The sequence below is a fragment of the Diadema setosum genome, chromosome 1 (assembly GCF_964275005.1).
Source record: "Diadema setosum chromosome 1, eeDiaSeto1, whole genome shotgun sequence".
Lineage (NCBI taxonomy): Eukaryota > Metazoa > Echinodermata > Echinoidea > Diadematoida > Diadematidae > Diadema > Diadema setosum.
In genome coordinates, this window is record NC_092685.1 from 17,655,772 (window position 1) to 17,671,708 (window position 15,937).

Sequence of the window (15,937 nt, forward strand, 5' to 3'; positions counted from 1 at the left end):
TCGGACATATCATCACGACTGCTGACCCGTGGCGACCCCCTTTCTCCCCGGTCCGTTCATCATCTTCCGTTCTTGGACTTGACAGGTCTTATCAGATTTTCGGCGACCTTCCAGTGGAATATTGAATTTGGGTCTATATGGCTAGGGGCTATTGGGAACCAGACTAAAGGATGCCATAGTCTGAGGAGCCCAGACTCCGTGGCTTCTGTTAACGCAGAAAGTATGGATTCTATAGACTGAGAAATTTGTATTCTAGCAATGACGCCCATGCATGTTTTATCTGATTGGACACGGCCTACAATACTCTGTGATACACACACACAAAAAGTAGATATTAAGATTTGGTCTGTTCCACCCCAGTTCAGCCATCATTTTGATAACTCTTATTTCGACAAATTACCAAGTTATGACTTAAGTCAACAAACAAAATGATTCATGAATTAGGACCTTGATTTTTCTTTATCAGAAAAATGGCTCTCCATCGACGAATGAACTTAGCGTAGGAAACATTTGCGAAACCTTGGACACTGAAAGGCTAATCAAAAACTTGATCTGGCCTGATTTGACTTCACTTAGAATATTTGTTTCAGCTGAATGAAGGATTCTGGTATTTAAGGGGAAAGCACTGTCTGAAATTGTCAGACTAATTCACACAGGTGTAGAAGGTGAGAATCACGGTAAGACAATGGGAAAGAGAGATAGGAAGTGACTCGCCAAATTGCTCACAAAAGTCAACAATTATGTGATTAGATGCCGCCAACAGACGCCTCGCGTTCGTCTTTCAACGCCCTATCAGAACGCGCGCTTGATGGGGGCAGGGGGAACTTGGGTCGTCACCCCCTGTGTTGTGAGAGATACTCAGTCAAGGTCACTGTCGATTCTAGTCTACTTTTCTAGACTGTTTGAGGACCTGAGAAGGAGAGATATGTTATGATCTATAACATCACCCCTTTCCTCCCCCTTCCTTCTACTCTAATCTAAACAGCCTTTGCCTATCTTTTCATCTCACCATCTATCTCTCTCACTGTTTCTGAAATGCATTCCGTCCATTTGCAGGACTCTGTGCATCTTTTGTGTTGACCTCCTCGCCCTCATCCCTCTTATCATATATTCCTTCCATTATATCTATCCTTCTCATTTTTCGTCTTAATAACTCTTCATTCCCTCTTTGCAATGTTTCACTTTCATCTTCAGTCACTATCATTTCTTCATTCTCTTAATCTTAAGGACACAAGTGTAGGCCTATATCCCTGAGCATCTTCTCCCATCACTCATGTATTTTCCTACGTACATGGTGCATCCCAATCCTTTAGTTGATGGTATCTGTAGGGAACAACATGCCCTGATACTGTCAAAGTGAGTTTAAAAACAATGAAGTGAAATACGTCGTAACACCTTTATATTCATGTTTTTCTTGTCTCTGTTCTTTTCCCTGGTCCTACCCCTCTCCCCTCCCGACTCCGCCCCCACCCCCCCCCCTCTCTCTCTCTGCGTGTAGTGATTAATAATCACAAGGATTGATACAATTCTGAAAATGACTTCTGAAACAAACTGAATCATTCTTGACGCACAACTTTTCAAAGAATGAGTTATTCAGTCAATCCATTTATCAGACGATCTGTCAACGTATCAATCCATCGAAAAGTGAAAACCTACCATGAGGCTAATAAATAACATTCTTTGAATCTTGAATCAAGCACCAAGAAAAAACAAAGCCTCTTGTAAATGTCACCGCTCACTCTTTATTTTTTATTTATCTGCATGTCATATGTCGCTCTTTGACAACATGATACAATAACAAAAAAGGTCTAATATATTCCTCTGGGGAGTCTGTTAACATTCTCTGTGACATCTTTCTGGCGTGACTTCGTATTTCTCACTTTTTTAACTTTGGGATTTAAGGTCAGCGGAAGCGTCGAAGCACCGCGCAGGTCCTCCTGACTCCCCGAAGCACCGTACCACAGGACGAGCTGGGGAACCAGCCAAGGACGCCTTCTCGTCCTATTCCCCATCACGTAACATCACTGTTACTTACAGACTCCTTCGTCTGTGCTCTGGACAGACGACAAGGTATAGGTTAGAAATCGTGTGTTTATAGTTTGGACTTGAAAGAGGTTGTAACGACCACATAGGTTTTGTGACGAAGGTATGTAATAGTAGCCTCCACTTGTAAGAGCACTCTTCAGGCTACAACAAGACAAGAATTTACGTAAGTTTAAAAATCAAAGCCAAATTTTGTAGGAAATTATCATAATTATTATGTATATTTTAAAGTCATTTGAAACTCGGTTCGTATTATTGAATTGATGATGTGAAATATGTTTTTACATTGGACTCCGATACCCCAAATACCCAAAATATGGATTGTTGAGTATAATAAACTTTTAAACTTTCATACAATAGTCGTAATGATCACTTCTGTAAGCCTATAATGATATTGTAAACATTTTATAATAGTGTTACATCTATCCGTTCACGAAAATGATAAGTCACAGGGTAATTTCGATCGAATATTAAAAGTCCCATGCTCTTGATTCCACAGTCATGGGCAGTGATAGTCACTCCTCTGGATATTATACCTCCCATCCCGCGAGAAGAAAAAGTCTTGTGTTTGTGTGTGTGTGTTTTCTTCTATGAACGGAATAAAATTAATGAATTGCAAATGCATGCTTGACTGGATAAGTTAAAACGAAATCAGCATTTAAAAAATATCGATAATTGCGAGCGCATAAATGTGTCAATAACGGTATACAAAGCTTGAGGTGGCTACAGAAGATCATAAATATGAATATGACGAGTCCAAATTTTAAGAAAGCGCCCATTACAACATCGACGACCACCTTCAGAAAGATTCGTGAGGACATTTGAAAGACTATTTCTCAAACTTATCAAGACAACAATAGCTACATGAATCATTTTTTTTTTTTCATAAAGTGTTCAGCTATGGTCATTTCCACAGTTCTCAACGCACTGCTTGATGCGTACATCAAGGGTAAGAGGAGACAAGGTGTTTGTGAAGATCATATCTCTTGGATATAAAAACAAAATATGAAGATATGAATTGTATTCTGTTGACATTGTTATTTTAATTACTGCTGCTGATTTGGATTTTTGTACTGGTGACAATTCCTTGTAATGATTGAATTTTTGTTTATATTTTTATTTTTATGTTTTGTTGATGAAAAACAGGTCATGCTGATCAAGCAATCCTGAATAAATATGTTTGATAAATAAATAAATACATAAATAAATAAATAAATAAATAAATAAATAAATAAATATCTCTGTATGTATGCAAAATTGAATTTGCATAATATGAAATTCTAAACCCCTGAATTATATATCCAAACCAATATGCCCAAAGGTATATACGAAAGAGTAGCGCATCTCAGGGCATTTGCTCTTCCTTTGCAATGTGTTCGTCACTTTAAATGGCTTGAAATCAGCTTTCATCAATCTTGATCAGTCGGGACTGAGTAATATTCGTGCAAGCATCTACATGATGGAATTCAGTCATACTTACTTGGTGAAAGTAATTTCGTTCTTTGGTTTTAAAAGCTTGTTAACCCTCTCCTCCGTCAAGCCGTACAACAAAGCCCCCAGCAGGCAACCAGCAAAGGTCATCCCTATTGCGGAAAATAAACATACAAACAAACAAACAAAAATCAGAATTAAAAACCAAAAATCGTTCATTACTAGAAAGACCTGGAAGAATTAGTTACAATTATTCGTTTTGAAAAAAGCTGTCTGAAATTTGTTGTGGGTGATCTTATTGAATAGAAGATTATTCATTCCCATGCGATATACGAGAATAATGTGTTGGATCACCGACATGCACGTAAATACAACCGAACAAAGTTTGACTTTTTTTAAATCTATAGTGATATCGACCCTGGCAACTTTTTACTTATTTTTTGTTTTCAAAGACGATATCTCACATACAACACGTCTGGTCGAACAATTTTGCATATATAGGAACTGTCGCCGATGCTTACTTTTACTTGAAGAGCTAACATTTACATACTAAACATAACTGAAATTTAGGAAAACTGTTATTTATCAGGGCGAAGTATGAATAATTACTTCAATCTAAATGCTATTCATCGCTACATCTCTATTCATATTGGACGAAATCCTTATGTGGAAATTTCGAGCGGTCGCTCTTAAATAGAATCTTCACAAAAGTGGCTCTTCACTACCATTTCTTTTTAATCAAACTGTCAAAATCGAAACAACATGCTTTTCTTTACATCTATTGGATTTTTGCGAGAACCTTCTGGCGAAAATCACCTACGTTATCTAAAATAACTTGATATGAAACAAGCTTTCCTTTTAACATTACCAATTTTGAGGGAAAGGCAATTCAAATGTTTGGTAATAATTATGATGTCATGTTTAGCCATCTATACGCTTCCACTCATGCATCAAGTTACATAAGCCGAACAAAGGTGTGAGGGGATTCTTCACCCTGCGACCTCGATTAGTGAAATGTGTCGACACGTTGGGATGATCCTGATACTGATAGTGCATGGTTAATGATGTTTGCCCGTGTTTCTGGAAGTAATGATGCAATACATTGTGAGGTTATGCAGAGTTTAGGCTGAATGGGACTCGAACGAGTGAGTGCCTGACATGATTATCACACAGCCTTGAAAAGATTCTTGCCTCGTCCTTACCGAATAAGATAACTTTATATTAAGGCTGACGACCTGAACGGGGTTTACATAATCGACAATGGGTCGACAACGCAAGGCTTCCATTTGTTAATCATTAATGTGCAGTCCTCGTACATTACAGCAGGGAGGTGGAAGAGAGTTCCACCTGCCTGATTACGGGGAATGCTAAGAAACTCCACTGGAGTTTGTAAGAATTCAGCGAGGCGCTCGATGTCTTTGCCTTACGCGACTCGGAAAAATACGAAGAAGAACGAACTAGACCTCGAGGGAGTTTCCCTAAGACCGAATGGTTTGCCAGGGTTGAACAGCAAATGAACAGAAATTATTGTTATTGTATAGGTAAAGCTAGATAAAAACAGAAGCAAAGAAAAGATACTAGCATTGCTGTGTATACTACTCTCGAATTTTCTTGAAAATATCTGATATCCTACAGTTCTCATGTATACTATAATCATATTTACGTATGATTTACGTATGATTTCATATCATCCCTTTCTACTTCATAATCACGATAATGTTACCTCACGATGTCATACCACTTGATGCAATACCATGTATGGTAACTTCAGTTTTTAATCGGTTCAAGGCATTTACAGACATTAAGTTTTTGCGAACATCCAAAATACGAATGTGCCGATTTTGCAAGACACAAAAATGAAAACAATGAGTCATCTATAGTCAATAAAGCAGATGAAATGAGTACAGTAAAATGTACGTAGAGTAACATGGAACCGACATGAAATTCCTCGAGGAGAACATCATACATTAATGGCGTGACGCTAAGCAAACGGTATTATTGAGAAAAAAAAAAGATCATCTCGTCTCGTTGACAATGACTGATGATCTATGTCCCATATAATGCAATTACTTGATTTCAGTAATTTACAGTTTCTTGTTAATACTTCGTGTATTCAGATTCCTATCATCCTCAAATCCTAACTTGTTCCTAACTTGATCTTTGTTGGGCAAGGTAAGCTGACTTTAGGGGTGCTGTTCGTTATTCCGAAGGTTCAATTCCGAAGGTTCGTTAGTCCGAAAATGAAAAAGGGTTCGTTAATCCGAACATTTGTGGCGTCATTCCGAAAGTTCGTTTAATCCGAAGGTTCGTTAATCCGAAAATGAAATAGGGCTCGCTATTCCGAAGGCTCGTTTATCCGAAAATGAAATAGGGTTCGTTATTCCGAAGGTCCGTTAATCCGAAAATGAAATAGGGTTCGTTGTTCCGAAGGTTCGTTGATCCGAAATGAAATAGGGTCCGTAACGAACCTTCGGAATAACAAGGTCTGTGTCATTTTCGGATTAACGAACCTTCGGAATAACGAACCTTAACACATTTTTGGATTAACGAACTTTCGGAATAACGAATCTTCGGAATAACAAACCTACGGAATAACGAATCTTCGGAATAAAGAACCTTCGGAACAACGAACCTTCGGAATGACGAGCTGTAACCGACTTTTTTTTTTATGTTTTTATTGAACAATAATAACATATGTACAAAAATAAATATAAACACACTTGACGCAACAAAAGCACTGAAAAATAAGACATAAGAAAGAAATAAAGGAGAGAAAAAAAAAAGAAGAAAAAGAAAAATAACAAAATAACACAGTCACAGTTAAATTAAAATATGCTGGCCCGCGGGTGCTGTAACCGACTTTAGTGGCAGGACTGAGAAGTCTTTCACTCTCTTTCACTGAACATGCTGATGAACAGCGACAGCTCGCCGCAAGGTCTTCTTACCTGCGTTCTGTACACCGGCCCCTACTTCGATAAGAGTAGCCCCTGGACACTGCAGTGAAAACCGTGCAAGAAAGACCGAAAGATGAGAACAACGGAAATGAGTGTTTAGTTCGAATGTCACAATGGCATAATACTTTGATGTATGTGTAAATAATACTGACAAAATAAAACTGTTGTCACTTCCACTGATGTTTTGGTTGCTACTAATAAATGGCAAAGTCTTGAAACAGGCTGATTATGTGATCATGATTATTGTCATTTTCTTTTCAACTCCACGATTGTATGTACTGATTAGAATTACATTGCATGACTGCGTCCTCTCTGCGGACTTCTGAGAATATACGTTTTATATGTTTTATGTTATATGTTTTATGGATATCTTTAGAAATATGAAGATAGTAACACTTTTGAATACCGCGCACTATGCCATGCATATTTCTTACAAATTTTCCATTGAAAAATTATTACATGTGGTTTTATTGTCAGCGGAAACTCGCTTTTGAAAATCAGTTTCCCTTTCAACTACGAAACAGTGCATGCACAGTCCCACGCATTATTATAGAACGGTCAGTCGAGAGAGATGGGTCCTTTACTTTAAAGGTCGAGGATTTGCTCGGATATTTTAGTGCAAATTACCGTGCTTGGTGACAGTGTGAATCAGACTGAGAGTACGAGACCGATTTGAACTCATCTGACCAGCGAACATCAGGCAAAGGTGATCTCACGTCCTTGCTTAAAATTGATTTCTGTTGATATTGTTCCGCTATCAGTGACGACATAACCTCATCTCTGACTGATTTGTGGAAAAAGCCACCGTTTCCTTTCTTTTCTATATCTTAAACATTATACGTGTTTATATCCCTGCTTAAACGATTCTCTCTGCTATGGCGGAGGGAAGAGAGAGAGGGAGAGAGTTGAAAAGGTACTGCAAGGTGACGTCTGCACCCATTAGAGGGGCGATGATTGCTGGCCTTTGTGTCATCTTCAGCGCATCCCTTCAACTGACAAGATTCATCGAAGCGAAACGCATTATGGAGTAATGGCGTCATTACCCAGCGTGTGATGATCTCGGTGTCCTATTTAAAGGAAGACACCCTCCTTTCAATTTCTGTCATATTCGAGTCCCGCCAAAACGGCAATAATAAATATAACACCGGCCAAATTTCATGTAGAATTAGAAACTTCCGGGTTAGCGATGAAAATGATTTTTAACTTAAATGCTGAGCGCGTTCTTCACATGCATGATTAAATTTCTTTCGAAGAATTGCTTCAAGTCCACAATGTAATCGTTTTTGACGTGACAATAAACGTCATTCAAATGTATGTATTTCTCTTCTACTGTAAGTAAACCTTCTGTCCCGACGCTTGGCGAATGAAGGATATTACCTTTAAAGCAAGTTGATATCGTGCATTGTCCACTCCAGGGTCTCAATAGATTAAAAGTTGTATACATCAGCTTGCTGGCGACAAGGGCTATTAACTTTAAATGAATTCAAATATCACTTGAAATAATGAATCGTGAAAAGATGACGCGATTTGAAGCATATTCTATTTTTCGGCTCCAATGATAGAGAACTGCTACGATACGACGCTAAAAATTGAATTAGCCGCAATTTTTTCACTCCCCCCCCCCTTCACCCCCTCCCCCCGAAATTAAAGAATACAACGCCTCAAGGTTTGTAGTACTAGAAAGAGGAGTGAATATTGTATACTGTTGCCGACAGCGTTTTCTTTGATTGTTCTTTTGGGGGAAGAAGTTGTCGAAATGGGAAAGACTTTAATTTCCGACACGAAAAAAAAAATGAATAGATAAAGGTACAGAGCGTCTGTTCGCTTAGCTTTTACAGGTTTGCGCTTTTGTATTGTAAAATATTTTCTAATTTTGGTTGATGAGATTTCAGGTCGTATATGATGTAGTACCTATTGACCATCAAACTCCCCAATTCTCAATTCAACATTCTTGGAAAAACAATTTCGATTGCAGTGAATATCTGCATTTTGCTCAGTGGCATAGAGGGATCTCTGCTTTGCGGCGCGCCAAGTAAGCAAATGACGTGAGATATATTCATTATTCATTCTAAAACGATTGAGCAACCTTCAAAGTCTCCTCTTACGTAATAGACCACTATTATGCTGCTTTTAATCAATACTATGAAGCCAAAGAAACAGGAAGGTGTACTTTTAATCAAAATCGGACGTAAGATTTTTAAATTTTCACAGAACAATGTATTTCCTCCATAAATGCAAATCAGATGATGTTATGATGTCAAGGCCCAAAGGGTGGGTTCACATAATTACGTATGGTCAATAACATATATTATAGCAACTACAGACCTTTACCTATCTTTATTTTGTTAGACTGTCGAACACAATATAATTTAATGTGAATGATGTAGGTTTTAGTATTCCTTTTTCCTAACGTACAAAAAAAAAATTGCAATGAAGATTATCTTCAATTCTATAGATTCGCTGTTTTTGCTTCTCGATTGTCTGTAAATAGTTTACTCTGTTTCTTTTTGTTATAGTAAGCGTTTTTCCGGTATTGTTCCTATATAGGAATTCTTACCTTCTTAATATGCTTTTTATCTGATGTAGATATGAAATAATGAAATGAAATGAAATGGATGTCTTGTTGGGTATCTTCCCTACAGTATGGTGCATTTATCATAACACACACTATGATTCCCATACCCTTCTCAGTCAATCTCCCTGTCTATTCAACCCCCCCCCCCCCCATTGTTCCTACGTCATTGCCATTACTAGTCTTACCGCTCCAGACATGGCCATTCCCGACCCCAGCATCGCGCCTCCGATGGCAGCCGCCTTCACGCCTTTCCTGTTCGTTCGACATCCCGCATTGCTGCGTGCCGATTTGAAATTGATGGATGCAAAGGGGAGCAGCGAAAGAAGCGAGAAGCACACCAGACTGGCCACAATGCCGGACAGGAACATCTTCAACATGACGAAATTCTGGAAGAGCATCTGGCCCCGGATGATTTGAGGTTCAAAAACTGTGAAAATATGACAGGAATCAGGAAAACAAGCTTTAAGAAGGTGCGCTTAATGCGATCATGAATTATAATCATAAGTGTTAATGTGGCAGCGGGAGACATTAAACGTTATACATACAATCATTATGCATGTAAATAAACAAGTTATTTCGGTAGGGCATCACACAAGACCGACACCCACGAGTCATGCAGCCCACGAGTTGGACACTGAAAAAAGATCCATAATTCATACTGTCCACGAGTCATACAGCACATGAATTCGACACTATAAATAGGCAAATGAAGCCCATGCGTTCGACTCGAGGTAAAACAGCCCACAAGTTCGACAGATACCTCACGCGGCTCAATGTGTCGGTCTCGTGGGCCTTGTTTGCTTAGTGTCAAACTCATGGGCTATTTGACTCGTGCATGGGCTGTATAACTCGTGGACTGTACGACTCATGGGCTGTATGACTCGTGGGTGTCGATCTCGCGACGTGCATCCATTCCGAGTTTGTGTATAGAGATTATGGAAACTGTAGAAAACAGGATGTAGATGTCACTTCAACAGAAGTATTGCTGCCTGTTGTGTATTTCTGTGATAAAGCACCCATGAGGATTGTAATGGCTGACAAATTTATTGTCACATCTTTTAATTGCATTCAAATCATGGCATTCTACTATGCACCGTTTCTCGGACCGACGTGACCCAATAACAAGATAAATGTCACTTTCCGTTGGGTATTCGCCGACTATTTAGTAATGCCGAACTGGTCGGCGACGGTGTCGTAATCATGCTTTGCGTTGATTAGGAGTATTTGGCGTCGACTGAAAGCTTATAAATTCTTAATCTTTGATATCTTAGATTGTGTGAGTGGTTTCGTCAAAATCTAGACACGAGTATGTTTCCCCTGGGCTGCTGTAAGTGATGCGGCAGTAAATGTTGCTTCAAGTTGAAATGACCCATTGTCTTCAGAAAGCCCCCCCCCCCCGATCTACAATGAGAAAGTGTACCAGCAGCCGTCAATCAATAAAAGAAAAATGTGATTGGTGAATCCGTGTTGGATTTGAACAAAGTACTTGTTGACTTCTTGCATGCAGCCAGTGTAAGCTGCAGGATCATGTACAACTTCGAAAACACTGAGAAATGCGAGAAATTTCAGTGCAGAAAAGAGAGAAAAGAAGTGAGAGAACTATAAGGGGGGGGGGGGGGGCGAGAGAAAAAGAGACGTATCAAATCAGTGCAAGTTCTCACGTACGTCTCCGATCTCCCCACATACCCCCCCCCCCCTTATTTACATTCTTCCGCTTAGACAAAACGATGCCGTCGTAATCAAATCGAACAATGACAAACTAATTTCTGCTGGAAACTGTAGAAAAGACGGTTGCTCAATCAAGCGAAGTCGAATACGATTGCAACTTCAATATTGGTATAACAAGGACAACCACGGGTCTAGGCATGCGTGACTGGAAAAGGCCAACACACAACGCCAAACCCGGACCGTGCACGGATGAACAAAGTCAGGGAGCTACGGCGGCGGGAGATCAAACGCGTCAAATGTTTGTGGTTTTACTACATTAACTGTCAATGCCGATTGTGGCCCACGTGACCAAGCGAGGGCAATTCACGCACCCGTCAGGTGCTCAATGGAGGCGCTCCGCCCATTTTAACAAGCGATGCGTCAGATAGGAAAAGAGGCGCCGAAGGCCCCGCGACGAGCTACGTGCGAGACTCAAATCATTGGTATGTCAGTTACGAAACGCTTTGAAATCCCGAGAAGGTCGTCTATTCTTCGGCAACAATCTTTTACGAACGATTAATGAGATTAAGTCGTGTTTTCCCTCGTGTGCATTCGTCGAAAAAGACGTCCCTCAAAGTTCAGCCCAGTTGAGCTTGACGTAAGCACTGGCAGCGAATGAACTATTTTTGGAGGCGTCATCCGAAAAGAGTTTGTAATTATTGTCTTCTTTTAGCTTCATAAGATGCGAGCAAGCCGCGCTTGATAGCACGGAGATATCACCTCCATTTCCACAAGTACTCTTATTCATTTTAAACGATTCTCCATTCTTGCGTGATATCAAGTCCACGTCCGCTTTTCAAGGTGCGGACAACGATCTATTACCTTCCAAAGTTGCTCCGACCCATAACAAATTGCTCGATCCGTCATTCCATTCGCTCTGCTTTGGCCCATGTTCATGGTGACTTCTACTGATGTGAAGAGGTCTACACAACACAAATTCAGGAATTGCTTGATTGAAACATGTAGCAATTCTTTTTTAAGCATTTATTTCTCACTTTTCTGCACCCGCTATAATAAGCTCCTCCTCATAAATCTTTCTTGCCTTTCGTGATGTCATCGACAGTAAACTCAGCTATAAAAAGCATAACAATAACGTCGCTTACATACACCTTGCCGTAGTCGAGTACACCAAGGCATGATAATACGACATACAATGTACTTCCATATTTTTCTTGTTGCACTCTCAATCCTGGAAGATTATCTATACATAGCAACGTTACTCATAATTTAAAGGTTCTGAGGTGATTGTTTCACGATACCTGTCTTGCTATCGTGCGTCTGGGTTACAGTCCGTTATTCCGAAGGTTCGTTATTCCGAAGGTTCTTTAGTCCGAAGGTTCCTTATTCCGAAGATTCGTTATTCCGAAGGTTCGTTAATCCGAAAATGTGATACGGTTTGTTATTCCGAAGGTTCATTAATCCGAAAATGAAATAAGGTTCGTTATTCCGAAGGTTCGTTAATCCGAAAATAAAACAAAGCTCGTTATTCCGCAGGCTCGTTAAGGACCTTATTTCATTTCGGATCAACGAACCTTCGGAATAACGAACCCTATTTCATTTTCGGATAAACGAGCCTTCGGAATAGCGAACCCTATTTCATTTTCGGATTAACGGACCTTCGGAATAAAGAACCTTCGGAATAACGCCACAAATGTTCGGATTAACGAACGTCTAGGTATAGGGAATTTGTGTGTTTCGGATTAACGAACCTTCGGAATAACGCACAGCACCCGTGCGTCTGTGCATTATTCAGGGTATAGAGTGCATAATGTTAGGCATTATATGGCGCTTATTTCATCCATCTTTACTTTTGATGAAATCATGAAAAGCAAGAGAGATGTTTTCTTTTGGGGGAGGAGTTTGGTGGTTGCAGAGTATATGAAAAAGAGATCGAAAGTCTGCGATACATAGTTTGATTTTTAAAAAAAAAAATCAGAAGTTAGATTTGCAGTCGTGTTCACATCAGTAGAAATCAACATGGTACTATAGAGTGTCAGAGGTGCCCACAACTTCACGACACCATGCGCGGACGGACATGCAACGAACTTTGACATCTTTGTGTTTGCTCCTTCAGTTCGAATTTCGCATTCATTCCCCTTGTTCCCACTCAATCCATGCACGTGTCTAACTGATCAACACGCGGGCTAATATAAATTTAACACAAAGCAATAGATTAGAACGCATGCTATAGGAAAAGACGTAAACAAAGAGGATGCAACAAACTTCTGTTCACATACTCATATTTCAAGGAAGTTGGTGCCTGGAGCAGATGGTCAGAATAAAATCATAATCTGATAAAGTTTATCTAATGGCACACAATGGAAGTGAATTCAACTTGTTCCTGTAGCCTCTCCATATTATTTCTTGTTTCCGCTTATATCAAAATTAAACTACATGTATTAGCTGTGATGCCATGAAGTCAGTTAAAAGATACATGACATGTAGGACATCAAGTTTAGCGAGTGAAAATAAAGACATCTGAAATATTAGCAAACTGTCTTCAACTTTTACCCACAGGATCCCATCTTATCACAGTCAAGTCCCGGATAATACAGTCTTGCTTTTTAATGTGAACAGGGCTGCGACGTGAACGCAAGTAAAGTCAATGTTGAGACGCAGCACTGTGGCGATTGGCAGGGCCCCTCGCCTCAGCCATTCATGAATTTCACCTTGGTCGCTATATTTCAGCATTCCAGCGGAACACAAAAAGGCGAGTGAATGAGTATGGAAATTACGCGATTTTCTTTTCTTTGCTGGAAGCGCGTGGGAAGATAGAGTGTACGGGCTGTCAAGGGTGAACATTTCGGCACCTTTTTGTTGTGGTCGATCGGGAGAAGACGGAGGAAATATCGCTTTCCGTTTTGTTAGGGACCCCAAAGTCCAAGGATGAGCCGAGGCCAAAACAACCGGGTTCTCGTGTTGCGCGACACTGCTGCCGCGAAAAGAGAAAAAGCGCGCATTATTCTCACGCACCTTCAAGCAAAGATACTTCCTGTCTACCGATTGTAGGGTGGCCTTTTTTCATTACAACGATGCCCTGGCTCGCATTCTTTGATGAACTGTGCGACAATGCTCCGAATTTGGCGATAACATCTTTGTAGGCTAATAACGTCGGCTAGACTGATATGAGGTGCGATAGCTCACTTGATTGAATTAGTCACAAGGACATGGGACGAGGGTGTCAGTTCCGTTTCCTTATACATGGTACCTGAAAACACACAAGGCGTCGCGTCGTCTACAGAAGATGGGAACATTTTAGGCTAAATATTCACCTGAGTACATCACTCCTTCTCGATTCTTTAAATACTGATCAACAATAGTGGCACTCTTTGCTATCTGAGAGTGAGTGCACTAAATTGGCATGGGTTACAGTCCGTTATTCCGAAGGTTTTTTAGTCCGAAGAGTCGTTATTCCGAAGGTTCTTTATTCCGAAGATCCGTTATTCCGAATGTTCGTTAATACGAAAATGTGATAAGGTTTGTTATTCCGAAGGTTCATTAATCCGAAAATGAAATAAGGTTTGTTATTTCGAAGGTTCGTTAATCCGAAAATGATACAAAGCTCGTTATTCCGAAGGTTCGTTACGGACCCTATTTCATTGTCGGATCAATCAACCGTCGGAATACGGAACCCTATTTCATTTTCGGATTAACGAACCTTCGGATTGTTGGTATTGTTATTACAATCATCATTACTATTTTTATTACTATTATTATTATCATTATCATTATTATTATTGTTATCATTATTATTATTATCATTATTATTATTATTATTATTATTATTATTATTATTATTATTATTATTATTATCACTATCATCACCATCAACACATGACGAAGACAGTCCATATAGCATAGACCTCTGAGATTTTCGAGATTCCTGCAAACAGATACAACAGCAATCTTAAACGCATTCAAGAACATTCTTCGTTGGTCACTGTGCTAATATGAATGTGCCCAGAGCACTTTGTTCGAGGATTAAAACAAGAGAATCTAAATGTTTCCAGTCGAATGTGAGTTGAAATTTGATTTCAATTGCTGTATATAGAGCTTAACACAATCATTCATAACAGGATTTGCGATTGGGGTGAATGACACCATGTGACATTCATGGTTTCCATAAATAGTGCACAGCTTTAGATTATTATGGTTGGTTTTTTTCCATTGGAAATTAATGTCATAATAATCAATTTCCTTTGTTTACTATTACTTAAACGATAGTGCATGCTCTGTCATTCAGTACCCAAGGCTATTGTAAATGCAAATTCAGATTTACATTCATCGCGGCCGTCAGTAATGGTGGAATAACTTTAGTATAGTGCCATTCAAGACCATGTACTATCTATTATGTACATGTACTGTGTACCCGCTTCAACCAATACTCCAAATGAAATAAGTTCCCGAAAAAATGAAAATGTATAGCCCGCATCTTTTGAAATTTTGTGTAGACCTAAATTTTCTCCTTTTCTTTGCGCCCAACCTTGCACACACACACACACAAAAAAAAAATCGATTTCGGCATACCAGGTTCAATACACATAATTCAAATGATGCATGCTAGGATCACTAACCTCTGAAAGCTATCTTTTAGGGTCATTTATTGTGTTGAAGAATCAATTTGTGGGAGAGAAGAAACTGGAAAGTGTCACACAGATAAAAGATTGCTTGCACTCCCTTTAGAATGCAGTCATCTTTTTAAAATACATTTATGAACTTTGCTCCTTCGAGCGGTTTTTTTTCCTGTAAATAAACAAATTGGTTATCTTCCCATCAGCATTTAATCTCCTAGAGTTGGCGGACAAAGCATTGCTCACGATCAAACTCGATGTTCTTTTTTTTTCATCCATTAAAACGTGTTGCCGATTACATATTATAGCTTGCAAGCTAATTATATAAACTGACGAAATTTTAATGGAACTCATAAATTTGAGCCGCATTTCCAGCACCTGTCAAATGCAATTTGGATAAAGAATGGTTAGGGCCTAAGTCGTGCGTTCTCCCCTCCTTCAATTTCCAAACCGGAGGCATTTACGGGACGCGAAATTTCGCCTTTGCTTGAACATCAGTAAAAAGAAGGAAAAAAAAAGGAGATTAACAACACCTTGCGGTATGAATTAGGTATGCATGCAGCAGGAGAATCAATTACAATAAACTTTACTTTATAACCATGAAATGAAGCACCAGATATGGCTGCAATAAATACCATAAAAGTGGCACTGGGTTT

The 15,937-nt window shown here is 39.4% G+C and overlaps 1 protein-coding gene across 1 annotated transcript in view; it reads right to left on the bottom strand.

The window, feature by feature from the left end:
- LOC140237487 (uncharacterized) overlaps window positions 1–15,937 on the bottom strand; it is a 55,068-nt gene that overhangs the window by 7,629 nt on the left and 31,502 nt on the right. The window contains exons 2-4 of the mRNA XM_072317416.1: window positions 9,189–9,430; window positions 6,420–6,468; window positions 3,524–3,626 (exon numbers count right to left, since the gene is read on the bottom strand). Of these exons, the coding sequence (XP_072173517.1) occupies window positions 3,524–3,626; window positions 6,420–6,468; window positions 9,189–9,430 (394 nt within the window). The remainder of the gene's footprint in view (window positions 1–3,523; window positions 3,627–6,419; window positions 6,469–9,188; window positions 9,431–15,937) is intronic.